We start from the raw sequence: 14,542 nt of genomic DNA on the forward strand, positions 1-14,542 counted from the left end.
GGACTGGATCCGACACTGCGGATCAGGTCTGCCAGACCTCGCTGAATATGGCGAGTAATACGCTCGCCGTATTCAGCATTGCACCAGCAGCTCACAAGAGCTGCTGGTGCAACGCCGCCCCCTGCAGACTCGTGGCCAATGGGCCGCCAGCAGGGGGTGTCAATCAACCCGATCGTACTCGATCGGGTTGATTTCCGGTGATGTGTGTCCGCCTGCTCAGAGCAGGCAGACAGGTTATGAAACAGCGGTCTTTGTGACCGCTGCTTCATAACTGCTGTTTCTGGCGAGCCTGCAGGGTATATTTATCAAGCATCCATTCGGAGCTTGATAAATATACCCCACAGTGTGATAATATAACCTTACTAATATAATAAATATAAATCTTTGATTTCAAGTACACCTCTATGCAACGCTGCCTTATCACTCTTAGAAGACTAATCATTTTGTTTGTATATGTTTGTGCATATGCTACCTTGTACCATCAGAGACTACCATTAAAGGGCATACAATTTTAAACAACTTTCTAATTTACTTCTATTATTTAATTTACTTTTTACTCCTTGTATGCTTTGTTGAAAAGCATACCTAGGTAGGCTCAGGGACTGAGAGATAGCTGCTGATTGGTGGCTGCACATATATGCCTCTTGTCATTAGCTAATGTGTTCAGCTAGCTCTAGTAATGCACTACTGCTCCTTCAATAAAGGATACCAAGAGAATGAAGCGAAATTGATAATAGAAGTTAATTGTGAAGTTGTTTAAATTGTATGCTGTATCTGAATCATGAAAGAAAACAAAATAGGTTTCATGTCTAAGTATATATTTATAAATGGAACGGGTTTCTCTGTCATGCATAACTATAATTATTGTATTAATTACCTAGGAATATTAAAATAAAAATATCAAATATAGTTGTGGAGTAAAAAAATAAACAAAGGTAACTTACACTTAATTTTCAGATTTTTAGTTTTTATTACCACAGCACATTACATAGAAACTATTTTCAGTACTGTCTAAAACCATTGACCATGCAACATTATAAAAAAGGTCCATTTAAAACAATATATTTTGCATTCAAAACTCTCATATAAAAATATAGATTTATTGTTTACAGCACTAAGCAATTAAGGTCACATCACTTACATATATTTGAATTCATACAGTGATTTTGCTATTTCACATTACTGTACACACCTACAATACATGCAATACAAAATTATAAATAAAAGTTTCTTACAAATAATTCAGATTACTATGTCCCCACAAAATAGAGGAGTTACTAAGCCTGAGAGCAGCCGCGTATCCCAATCATATCACTTCAACAAAGTGGCAGATAAGAGAAGTATAAGCACTGACGAAGGGAAGAAATAGCATTAAAGTGAAGGTCAATTTTGACAAATAAGTGCCCGTTTTTTTAATAATCCTATTAAAAACAAGGGCACTTTAATTCATCAAAAGTGACATTTCAAGCGTTTTCTTCAAAAACTTACCTTTTAATCCTGAAAGCTGCTCTATCGATTCCCCCAGCCGTCGGAAGCCTCTGCTTACATCAGAAATGACGAATCCGGCTTCCTCCAATCACAGCGTTCCACCCGGGGGGGATCATGGCCTGATGGAACGCTGTGATTGGATGAAGCCGGATTCGTCATTTTGGACCCGCGAAGAGGACTTGCGACGGGTGGAGGAAGCATTGCAGCCTCTCTCAGGATTAAAGGGTAAGTTTTTGAAGAAAACACTTGAAATGTCAATTTTGATGAATTAAAGTGTCCTTGTTTTTAATAGGATTATTAAAAACTGGGCACTAATTCGTCAAAATTGACCTTCACTTTAAAATGCACTCGGTATTACCTACCAGGTGAGAGGAAAGGGACTGTACAGCCTGTAATTGACAGAAGTAAGAATAGGGGAACCTGTGAGTTCAGCCTCCCTTTACTGAGGAAGTGGTCCGAATCTGTCCTTTCCCTCCAGAGGTTATAGGTATATGACCTTTTTTTTCATGATTCAGATAGAGTATACAATTTTTTTTTTTAAAAAAGGTAGCCGTTTATTTCTATTATAAAATTAATTTCTCCTGGTATTCTTTGTTGAAGAGCATACCTAGGTAGGTAGCATACAGATGTCTGCACTACTATACAGCTTTTAACAATGTTGCTCAATTTTGAGCACTAGATGATAGGAGTGTTTTTACAACTTATACAATTGTTAAAAGCATTCTTGCAAAACTGCTGCTGTATAATACACCTGATATGTGCACCCTCATAAGCCTAACTACCTGCTTTTCAATAAAAATAAAAATGTGATAATAAAATTAAATTGGAAAGATACATATATATTTTTTTAATTGCACACAGTATCTGAATCATGAAATAAACATTTCGGTTTATTTTATGTCCCTTTAAGGGGTCCCACCAGGTATTAATTTGCTGCGTAAGTCAAGATACATATATATATTTTTATATATACATAAAGCTTATAATATATGAAAGCACAGGAAACACACAGCAATACAAAATGTTGCATTCAAAAGTTGTAGTCAAAAATAAAAAATTTCACAATTTAAATTCTGCAGCAAACAATATTGATATAGAAAACGTGTTTTATTTATACTTATTTTAAAAGCTGATTGTTTCCTGCAATAAAGTGCTTGACAAATAACCCTTTAGGGCTGAAGTAAAAGCTAAACCACAAAGTAATAAATTGCTTGTGGATCTAGCAATCAAAGAAATATACTTTAGTGGTTTTATCCATATTAACTTTTAAAAATGAACAAACTCAACACCTGTTATATACCATTCCTTTTATATATGATTTCAGTCTCACTCAAAGTCACTTTTTTTTTACTAAAGTCTTATAATGTTTTATGTTAACTTGTAAATATGAATCTTGTACATTAACTGGATTTTTTTTTCAAGCCAGAATCAGTTCCGCACTGTTTTTATATTATTCTACATGTGGCTGATTTGGATCTTCTGCCGACGGGGCCTTTTCCCGTTTCCACAGCCTCCTGATTAGGCAACTCAGTGTTTTTAGAGTTTTCTTTTGTTTTGTTTTCGTTTTCATCTATGCTTCCTTTACCTTGAGTTGCCTCTTGTATTTTGGGTGTATTTTCAATGCTTTTGGTTTCAGATGCATCAGCATTTTCTCCTTTGTCTTGTTCTGGTTTTTTGCTCGTCATTGATTTTCTTTTAAAAAGAGACATCTGGAAAACAGCACATAGTAAGAGACACCTTACATTTTCATAAACAAAAAATAATCTCCAAAACTGAAACATGTTTAGAATACATTTTAAATCTTTAGTGCTGTTTAATATAAACAAATTAATTGTGATTTTTCCTTCAGACCTTTACAAAAGTTTTTGACAGTTAACCATGTATTTTTAAAAGATGAGATATCCTTGTAAACAGCCCAGAAATGTCACTTGCAAAGAATAACAAATATAGTGTTTCAAACAGGGCTTTCTTGTGATATAGGTACATAAAATAACAATAAAATATTATTTTACTACTAAAAACACAATTTATGCTTACCTGATAAATTCATTTGTTTCATGGTGGTAAGAGCAGGGAAAAAACATAATTTATGCTTACCTGATAAATTTATTTCTCTTGTAGTGTATCCAGTCCACGGATCATCCATTACTTGTGGGATATTCTCCTTCCCAACAGGAAGTTGCAAGAGGATCACCCACAGCAGAGCTGCCACACAGCTCCTCCCCTCACTGCCATATCCAGTCATTCGACCGAAACAAGACGAGAAAGAAGAAACCATAGGGTGCAGTGGTGACTGTAGTTTAATTAAAATTTAGACCTGCCTTAAAAGGACAGGGCGGGCCGTGGACTGGATACACTACAAGAGAAATAAATTTATCAGGTAAGCATAAATTATGTTTTCTCTTGTTAAGTGTATCCAGTCCACGGATCATCCATTACTTGTGGGATACCAATACCAAAGCTAAAGTACATGGATGATGGGAGGGACAAGACAGGAACTTAAACGGAAGGAACCACTGCCTGTAGAACCTTTCTCCCCAAAACAGCCTCCGAAGAAGCAAAAGTGTCAAATTTGTAAAATTTTGAAAAGGTGTGAAGCGAAGACCAAGTCGCAGCCTTGCAAATCTGTTCAACAGAGGCCTCATTTTTAAAGGCCCAGGTGGAAGCCACAGCTCTAGTAGAATGAGCTGTAATCCTTTCAGGGGGCTGCTGTCCAGCAGTCTCATAGGCTAAGCGTATTATGCTCTGAAGCCAAAAGGAGAGAGAGGTTGCCGAAGCTTTTTGACCTCTCCTCTGTACAGAGTAAACGACAAACAGAGCAGATGTTTGACGAAAATCTTTAGTAGCCTGTAAGTAAAACTTCAAGGCACGGACTACGTCCAGATTATGCAAAAGACGTTCCTTCTTTGAAGAAGGATTAGGACACAATGATGGAACAACAATCTCTTGATTGATATTCCTGTTAGAAACCACCTTAGGTAAAAACCCAGGTTTGGTACGCAGAACTACCTTGTCTGAATGAAAAATCAGATAAGGAGAATCACAATGTAAGGCAGATAACTCAGAGACTCTTCGAGCCGAGGAAATAGCCATCAAAAACAGAATTTTCCAAGATAAAAGTTTAATATCAATGGAATGAAGGGGTTCAAACGGAACTCCCTGAAGAACTTTAAGAACCAAGTTTAAGCTCCACGGGGGAGCAACAGTTTTAAACACAGGCTTAATCCTAAACAAAGCCTGACAAAATGCCTGGACGTCTGGAACTTCTGCCAGACGCTTGTGCAAAAGAATAGATAGAGCAGAGATCTGTCCTTTTAAAGAACTAGCTGATAAGCCTTTGTCCAAACCCTCTTGGAGAAAGGACAATATCCTAGGAATCCTAACCTTACTCCATGAGTAACTCTTGGATTCACACCAATAAAGATATTTACGCCATATCTTATGGTAGATTTTCCTGGTGACAGGCTTCCGAGCCTGTATTAAGGTATCAATGACTGACTCGGAGAAGCCACGCCTTGATAGAATCAAGCGTTCAATCTCCATGCAGTCAGTCTCAGAGAAATTAGATTTGGATGATTGAAAGGACCTTGTATTAGAAGGTCCTGCCTCAGAGGCAGAGTCCATGGTGGAAGAGATGACATGTCCACTAGGTCTGCATACCAGGTCCTGCGTGGCCACGCAGGCGCTATCAGAATCACCGATGCTCTCTCCTGTTTGATTTTGGCAATCAGTCGAGGGAGCAGAGGAAACGGTGGAAACACATAGGCCAGGTTGAAGAACCAAGGAGCTGCTAGAGCATCTATCAGCGTTGCTTCCGGGTCCCTAGACCTGGATCCATAACAAGGAAGCTTGGCGTTCTGGCGAGACGCAATGAGATCCAGTTCTGGTTTGCCTCAACGATGGACCAGTTGAGCAAACACCTCCGGATGGAGTTCCCACTCCCCCGGATGAAAAGTCTGACGACTTAGAAAATCCGCCTCCCAGGTCTCTACGCCTGGGATGTGGATCGTTGACAGGTGGCAAGAGTGAGACTCTGCCCAGCGAATTATCTTTGAGACTTCTAACATCGCTAGGGAACTCCTGGTTCCCCCTTGATGGTTGATGTAAGCCACAGTCGTGATGTTGTCCGACTGAAATCTGATGAACCTCAGTGTTGCTAACTGAGGCCAAGCTAGAAGAGCCTTGAATATTGCTCTTAACTCCAGAATATTTATTGGGAGGAGTTTCTCCTCCTGAGTCCACGATCCCTGAGCCTTCAGGGAGTTCCAGACTGCGCCCCAACCTAGAAGACTGGCATCTGTTGTTACAATCGTCCAATCTGGCCTGCGAAAGGTCATACCCTTGGACAGATGGACCCGAGAAAGCCACCAGAGGAGAGAATCTCTGGTCTCTTGATCCAGATTTAGTAGAGGGGACAAATCTGAGTAATCCCCATTTCACTGACTTAGCATGCATAATTGCAGCGGTCTGAGATGCAGGCGTGCAAATGGCACTATGTCCATTGCCGCTACCATTAAGCCTCTTACTTCCATGCACTGAGCCACTGACGGGCGTGGAATGGAATGAAGGACACGGCAAGCATTTAGAAGTTTTGATAACCTGGACTCCGTCAGGTAAATTTTCATCTCTACAGAATCTATAAGAGTCCCTAGGAAGGAGACTCTTGTGAGTGGTGATAGAGAACTCTTTTCCACGTTCACTTTCCACCCATGCGACCTCAGAAATGCCAGAACTATCTCTGTATGAGACTTGGCAATTTGAAAGCTTGACGCCTGTATCAGCATGTCGTCTAGATACGGAGCCACCGCTATGCCTCGCGGTCTTAGAACTGCCAGAAGTGAGCCCAGAACCTTTGTAAAAATTCTCTGGGCAGTGGCCAACCCGAAGGGAAGAGCTACAAATTGGTAATGCCTGTCTAGAAAGGCAAACCTTAGGAACCAATGATGATCTTTGTGAATCGGTATGTGAAGGTAGGCATCCTTTAAGTCCACTGTGGTCATGTACTGACTCTCTTGGATCATGGGTAGGATGGTCCGAATAGTTTCCATTTTGAATGATGGAACTCTGAGGAATTTGTTTAAGATCTTTAGATCCAAGATTGGTCTGAAGGTTCCCTCTTTCTTGGGAACCACAAACAGATTTGAATAAAATCCCTGTCATTGTTCCGTCCGCGGAACTGGATGGATCACTCCCATTACTAGGAGGTCTTGCACACAGCTTAGGAATGCCTCTTTCTTTATCTGGTTTGCTGATAACCTTGAAAGATGAAATCTCCCTTGTGGAGGAGAAGCTTTGAAGTCCAGAAGATATCCCTGAGATATGATCTCCAACGCCCAGGGATCCTGAACATCTCTCGCCCACGCCTGGGCGAAGAGAGAAAGTCTGACCCCCACTAGATCCGTTTCCGTATAGGGGGCCGTTCCTTCATGCTGTCTTGGGGGCAGCAGCAGGCTTTCTGGCCTGCTTGCCCTTGTTCCAGGACTGGTTAGGTTTCCAGGCCTGTCTGGAATGAGCAACAGTTCCCTCTTGTTTTGAAGCGGAGGAAGTTGATGCTGCTCCTGCATTGAAATTTCAAAAGGCACGAAAATTAGACTGTTTGGCCTTTGATTTGGCCCTGTCCTGAGGAAGGGTATGACCCTTGCCTCCAGTAATGTCAGCAATAATTTCCTTCAAGCCAGGCCCGAATAAGGTCTGCCCCTTGAAAGGAATGTTGAGTAATTTAGACTTTGAAGTCATGTCAGCTGACCAGGATTTAAGCCATAGCGCCCTACGCGCCTGGATGGCGAATCCGGAATTCTTAGCCGTTAGTTTAGTCAAATGAACAATGGCATCAGAAACAAATGAGTTAGCTAGCTTAAGCGTTCTAAGCTTGTCAATAATTTAATTCAATGGAGCTGTCTGGATGGCCTCTTCCAGGGCCTCAAACCAGAATGCCGCCGCAGCAGTGACAGGCGCAATGCATGCAAGGGGCTGTAAAATAAAACCTTGTTGAATAAACATTTTCTTAAGGTAACCCTCCAATTTTTTATCCATTGGATCTGAAAAAGCACAACTGTCCTCAACCGGGATAGTGGTACGCTTTGCTAAAGTAGAAACTGCTCCCTCCACCTTAGGGACCGTCTGCCATAAGTCCCGTGTAGTGGCGTCTATTGGAAACATTTTTCTAAATATAGGAGGTGGGGAAAAGGGCACACCGGGTCTATCCCACTCCTTGCTAATAATTTCTGTAAGCCTTTTAGGTATAGGAAAAACGTCAGTACACACCGGCACCGCATAGTATCTATCCAGCCTATACAATTTCTCTGGAATTGCAACTGTGTTACAGTCATTCAGAGCAGCTAATACCTCCCCAAGCAATACACGGAGGTTCTCAAGCTTAAATTTAAAATTAGAAATCTCTGAATCAGGTTTCCCCGAGTCAGAGATGTCACCCACAGACTGAAGCTCTCCGTCCTCATGTTCTGCATACTGTGACGCAGTATCAGACATGGCTCTAACAGCATTTGCGCGCTCTGTATCTCTCCTAACCCCAGAGCTATCGCGCTTGCCTCTTAATTCAGGCAATCTAGATAATACCTCTGACAGGGTATTATTCATGATTGCAGCCATGTCCTGCAAGGTAATCGCTATGGGCGTCCCTGATGTAATTGGCGCCATATTAGCGTGCGTCCCCTGAGCGGGAGGCGAAGGGTCTGACACGTGGGGAGAGTTAGTCGGCATAACTTCCCCCTCTACAGAACCCTCTGGTGATAATTCTTTTATAGATAAAGACTGATCTTTACTGTTTAAGGTGAAATCAATACATTTAGTACACATTCTCCTATGGGGCTCCACCATGGCTTTCAAACATAATGAACAAGTAGGTTCCTCTGTGTCAGACATGTTTAAACAGACTAGCAATGAGACTAGCAAGCTTGGAAAACATTTTAAAACAAGTTTACAAGCAATATAAAAAACGTTACTGTGCCTTTAAGAAACACAAATTTCCCCAAATTTTGAAATAACAGTGAAAAAATGCAGTTACACTAACGAAATTTTTACAGTGTATGTAATAAGTTAGCAGAGCATTGCACCCACTTGCAAATGGATGATTAACCCCTTAATACCAAAAACGGAATAACAAATGACAAAAACGTTTTTTAAACAGTCACAACAACTGCCACAGCTCTACTGTGGCTTTTTACCTCCCTCAATACGACTTTTGAAGCCTTTTGAGCCCTTCAGAGAAGTCCTGGATCATGCAGGAAGAAGCTGGATGTCTGTGTCTGTAATTTTTGCTGTGCAAAAAAATGCCAAAATAGGCCCCTCCCACTCATATTACAACAGTGGGAAGCCTCAGGGAACTGTTTCTAGGCAAAATTCAAGCCAGCCATGTGGAAAAAAACTAGGCCCCAATAAGTTTTATCACCAAACATATGTAAAAAACGATTAAACATGCCAGCAAACGTTTTAAAATACACTTTTATAAGAGTATGTATCTCTATTAATAAGCCTGATACCAGTCGCTATCACTGCATTTAAGGCTTTACTTACATTACTTCGTTATCAGCAGCATTTTCTAGCAAATTCCATTCCCTAGAAAAATATTTTAACTGCACATACCTTATTACAGGAAAACCTGCACGCTATTCCCCCTCTGAAGTTACCTCACTCCTCAGAATATGTGAGAACAGCAAAGGATCTTAGTTACTTCTGCTAAGATCATAGAAAACACAGGCAGATTCTTCTTCTAAATACTGCCTGAGATAAACAGTACACTCCGGTACCATTTAAAAATAACAAACTTTTGATTGAAGAAATAAACTAAGTATAAAACACCACAGTCCTCTTACGACCTCCATCTTAGTTGAGAGTTGCAAGAGAATGACTGGGTATGGCAGTGAGGGGAGGAGCTGTGTGGCCGCTCTGCTGTGGGTGATCCTCTTGCAACTTCCTGTTGGGAAGGAGAATATCCCACAAGTAATGGATGATCCGTGGACTGGATACACTTAACAAGAGAAAAGATGTAGCATAAAAGAGAAACCATCACCAAACAATATAACAGGGTGGGGTCTCATGGACTCTTACCACCATGAAAGAAATTAATTTATTTCCAGAAAATCCAAGAAAAAGAAACTGAACTAGTAGAAAAAAAAACTATTAAAGTGGAGGTTGTCCCACCTCCAAGTAACATAGAAACTTAGGCCTAGATTTGAAGTTTGGCGTTAGCCGTGAAAACCAGCGTTAGAGGCTCCTAACGCTGGTTTTAGGCTACCGCCGGTATTTGGAGTCAGTGATTAAAGGGTCTAACGCTCACTTTTCAGCCGCGACTTTTCCATACCGCAGATCCCCTTACGTCAATTGCGTATCCTATCTTTTCAATGGGATCTTTCTAACTCCGGTATTTAGAGTCGTTTCTGAAGTGAGCGTTAGAGCTCTAACGACAAAACTCCAGCCGCAGGAAAAAAGCAGGAGTTAAGAGCTTTCTGGGCTAACGCCGGTTCATAAAGCTCTTAACTACTGTGCTCTAAAGTACACTAACACCCATAAACTACCTATGTACCCCTAAACCGAGGTCCCCCCACATCGCCGCCACTCGATTAAATTTTTTTAATCCCTAATCTGCCGACCGCCACCTACGTTATACTTATGTACCCCTAATCTGCTGCCCCTAACCCCGCCGACCCCTGTATTATATTTATTAACCCCTAACCTGCCCCCCACAACGTCGCCGCCAGCTACTTACAATAATTAACCCCTAATCTTCCGACCGCAAAGCGCCGCCACCTATGTTATCCTTATGTACCCCTAATCTGCTGCCCCTAACACCGCCGACCCCTATATTATATTTATTAACCCCTAATCTGCCCCCCTCAACGTCGCCGACACCTGCCTACACTTATTAACCCCTAATCTGCCGAGCGGACCTGAGCGCTACTATAATAAAGTTATTAACCCCTAATCCGCCTCACTAACCCTATCATAAATAGTATTAACCCCTAATCTGCCCTCCCTAACATCGCCGACACCTAACTTCAATTATTAACCCCTAATCTGACGACCGGAGCTCATCGCTACTATAATAAATGGATTAACCCCTAAAGCTAAGTCTAACCCTAACACTAACACCCCCCTAACTTAAATATAATTTAAATCTAACGAAATTAATTAACTCTTATTAAATAAATTATTCCTATTTAAAGCTAAATACTTACCTGTAAAATACATCCTAATATAGCTACAATATAAATTATAATTATATTGTAGCTATTTTAGGATTAATATTTATTTTACAGGCAACTTTGTAATTATTTTAACCAGGTACAATAGATATTAAATAGTTAAGAACTATTTAATAGTTACCTAGTTAAAATAATAACAAAATTACCTGTAAAATAAATCCTAACCTAAGTTATAATTAAACCTAACACTACCCTATCAATAAATTAATTAAATAAACTACCTACAGTTACCTACAATTAACCTAACACTACACTATCAATAAATAAATTAAATACAATTGCTACAAATAACTACAATTACATAAACTAACTAAAGTACAAAAAATAAAAAAGAACTAAGTTACAAAAAATAAAAAAATATTTACAAACATAAGAAAAATATTACAACAATTTTAAACTAATTACACCTACTCTAAGCCCCCTAATAAAATAACAAAGACCCCCAAAATAAAAAAATGCCCTACCCTATTCTAAATTAATAGAGTTAAAAGCTCTTTTACCTTACCAGCCCTGAACAGGGCCCTTTGCGGGGCATGCCCCAAGAAAATCAGCTCTTTTGCCTGTAAAATAAAACATACAATACCCCCCCCCCCAACATTACAACCCACCACCCACATACCCCTAATCTAACCCAAACCCCCCTTAAATAAACCTAACACTAAGCCCCTGAAGATCTTCCTACCTTGTCTTCACCATCCAGGTATCACCGATCCGTCCTGGCATCCGGTGCTGAAGAGGTCCAGAAGAGGCTCCAAAGTCTTCCTCCTATCCGGCAAGAAGAGGACATCCGGACCGGCAAACATCTTCTCCAAGCGGCATCTTCGATCTTCTTCCATCCGGTGCGGAGCGGGTCCATCTTGAAGCAGCAAACGCGGATCCATCCTCTTCTTCCGGCGTCTCACGACGAATGACGGTTCCTTTAAGGGACGTCATCCAAGATGGCGTCCCTCGAATTCCGATTGGCTGATAGGATTCTATCAGCCAATCGGAATTAAGGTAGGAATATTCTGATTGGCTGATGGAATCAGCCAATCAGAATCAAGTTCAATCCGATTGGCTGATCCAATCAGCCAATCAGATTGAGCTCGCATTCTATTGGCTGTTCCGATCAGCCAATAGAATGCGAGCTCAATCTGATTGGCTGATTGGATCAGCCAATAGGATTGAACTTGATTCTGATTGGCTGATTCCATCAGCCAATCAGAATTTTCCTACCTTAATTCCGATTGGCTGATAGAATCCTTCAAGATGGACCCTCTCCGCACCGGATGGTAAGGTAAAAGAGCTTTTAACTCTATTAATTTAGAATAGGGTAGGGCATTTTTTTATTTTGGGGGTCTTTGTTATTTTATTAGGGGGCTTAGAGTAGGTGTAATTAGTTTAAAATTGTTGTAATATTTTTCTTATGTTTGTAAATATTTTTTTATTTTTTGTAACTTAGTTCTTTTTTATTTTTTGTACTTTAGTTAGTTTATGTAATTGTAGTTATTTGTAGCAATTGTATTTAATTTATTTATTGATAGTGTAGTGTTAGGTTTAATTATAACTTAGGTTAGGATTTATTTTACAGGTAATTTTGTTATTATTTTAACTAGGTAACTATTAAATAGTTCTTAACTATTTAATAGCTATTGTACCTGGTTAAAATAATTACAAAGTTGCCTGTAAAATAAATATTAATCCTAAAATAGCTACAATATAATTAGAATTTATATTGTAGCTATATTAGGGTTTATTTTACAGGTAAGTATTTAGCTTTAAATAGGAATAATTTATTTAATAAGAGTTAATTAATTTCGTTAGATTTAAATTATATTTAAGTTAGGGGGGTGTTAGTGTTAGGGTTAGACTTAGCTTTAGGGGTTAATCCATTTATTATAGTAGCGATGAGCTCCGGTCGTCAGATTAGGGGTTAATAATTGAAGTTAGGTGTCGGCGATGTTAGGGAGGGCAGATTAGGGGTTAATACTATTTATGATAGGGTTAGTGAGGCGGATTAGGGGTTAATAACTTTATTATAGTAGCGCTCAGGTCCGCTCGGCAGATTAGGGGTTAATTATTGTAAGTAGCTGGCGGCGACGTTGTGGGGGGCAGGTTAGGGGTTAATAAATATAATATAGGGGTCGGCGGTGTTAGGGGCAGCAGATTAGGGGTACATAGGGATAATGTAAGTTGCGGCGGTTTACGGAGCGGAAGATTAGGGGTTAATAATATAATGCAGGGGTCAGCGATAGCGGGGGCGACAGATTAGGGGTTAATAAGTGTAAGGTTAGGGGTGTTTAGACTCGGGGTACATGTTAGGGTGTTAGGTGCAGACGTAGGAAGTGTTTCCCCATAGGAAACAATGGGGCTGCGTTAGGAGCTGAACGCTGCTTTTTTGCAGGTGTTAGGTTTTTTTTCAGCTCAAACAGCCCCATTGTTTCCTATGGGAGAATCGTGCACGAGCACGTTTTTGAGGCTGGCCGCGTCCGTAAGCAACTCTGGTATCGAGAGTTGCATTTGCGGTAAAAATGCTCTACGCTCCTTTTTTGGAGCCTAACGCAGCATTTTTTTGAACTCTCGATACCAGAGTTAATTTTATGGTGCGGCCAGAAAAAAGCCCGCGGAGCGTTAACAGCCCATCTACCGCCAAACTCCAAATCTAGGCCATAGAATTTGAAGATTGAAAGAATTATCAGAGCGCCAACTATAGAAGGCAGGGTCCCCAATATACTAAAAACAAATATCCAGGTAGATTTCAAAATGTGTTTATTACAACACAAACGGTACAGTAATGATCAGTTACTTATACTTCAATGTCTGTGTGTCTGACAATACATTTAGAACAATCACATTAAAACCCAATATTGTATTTATACAACATTGGATGCTAAAATTAGCATGTAGAAAATTTATTATAAAATCACAATCCTTTGGGTATTCAGGATGTTAAAACAAATAAAATTGGATAAAATTAAAATAATATTACAATTTTAATTTCCCTCATGGATCCATGTTAAAGGACCAGTCAACACATTAGATTTGCATAATCAACAAATGCAAGATAACAAGACAATGCAATAGTACTTAGTCTGAACATAAATGAGTTGTAGATTTTTTTATAACAAATTTCAAAGTTATGTATATTTCCACTCCCCTTGTACCATGTGATAGCAATCAGCCAATCACAAATGCATATATGTATAGTCTGTGAATTCTTGCACATGCTCAGTAGGATCTGGTGACTCAAAAATTGTAAATATAAAAGACTGTGCACATTTTTTTTAATGGAAGTAAATTGGAAAATTGTTTAAAATTACATGTTGTATCTGAGTCATGAACATTTAATTTAACCTGAGTGTCCCTTTAACAGTCTTAAGCTTATTTCAACCATACACTGGAGCAATACTAAAATCAATATGAGGCTTGTTTTAGGTGGTTTGGTCTTAACCCCCTTTTTTTAACTATTGGATGGGATAACCTGTTCAGGTCAGATTGGATTTATTAAAAACGATGTACAGGCTCACATTGGCTGCCAGCAATCGTTGGCAATCAAGGTTAGCTAGATAAAATCCCCTTGGTGAAGGATCCTACACAGAACAAATTGAAAAAGTCTGCTTACAACCTATTAATAAAATATATATGCATACACTGTCGGGTAGTGTTGGTGCAAAATGCCTCCTAAAACGTGATACACAAACTGCCTCCTAAAACGTGATACACAAACTGTTTTTCAAAAGCTTAATAAAACATGTTGTATGGTGAAAAAAAAATATATAAAAAAATAAGTTGGTAAAAAAATTTTTGGTGAAAAAAAATAAAAAAATAATCACAGTGGAAAAACACTTGCAGTA

General features: G+C 39.6%; 1 protein-coding gene across 2 annotated transcripts in view; it reads right to left on the reverse strand.

Annotated features, from left to right (window-relative positions):
* Window positions 1-2,306: 2,306 nt before the first annotated feature.
* Window positions 2,307-14,542, reverse strand: part of RPGR (retinitis pigmentosa GTPase regulator) — a 295,048-nt gene continuing 282,812 nt past the window's right edge. For both annotated transcript variants that reach the window (XM_053706468.1, XM_053706467.1), the window contains exon 17: window positions 2,307-3,197. In XM_053706468.1, the coding sequence (XP_053562443.1) occupies window positions 2,934-3,197 (264 nt within the window). In that variant the 3' untranslated portion in view covers window positions 2,307-2,933. The remainder of the gene's footprint in view (window positions 3,198-14,542) is intronic.

Source organism: Bombina bombina, chromosome 3 (assembly GCF_027579735.1).
Source record: "Bombina bombina isolate aBomBom1 chromosome 3, aBomBom1.pri, whole genome shotgun sequence".
Taxonomy (NCBI): Eukaryota; Metazoa; Chordata; class Amphibia; order Anura; family Bombinatoridae; genus Bombina; species Bombina bombina.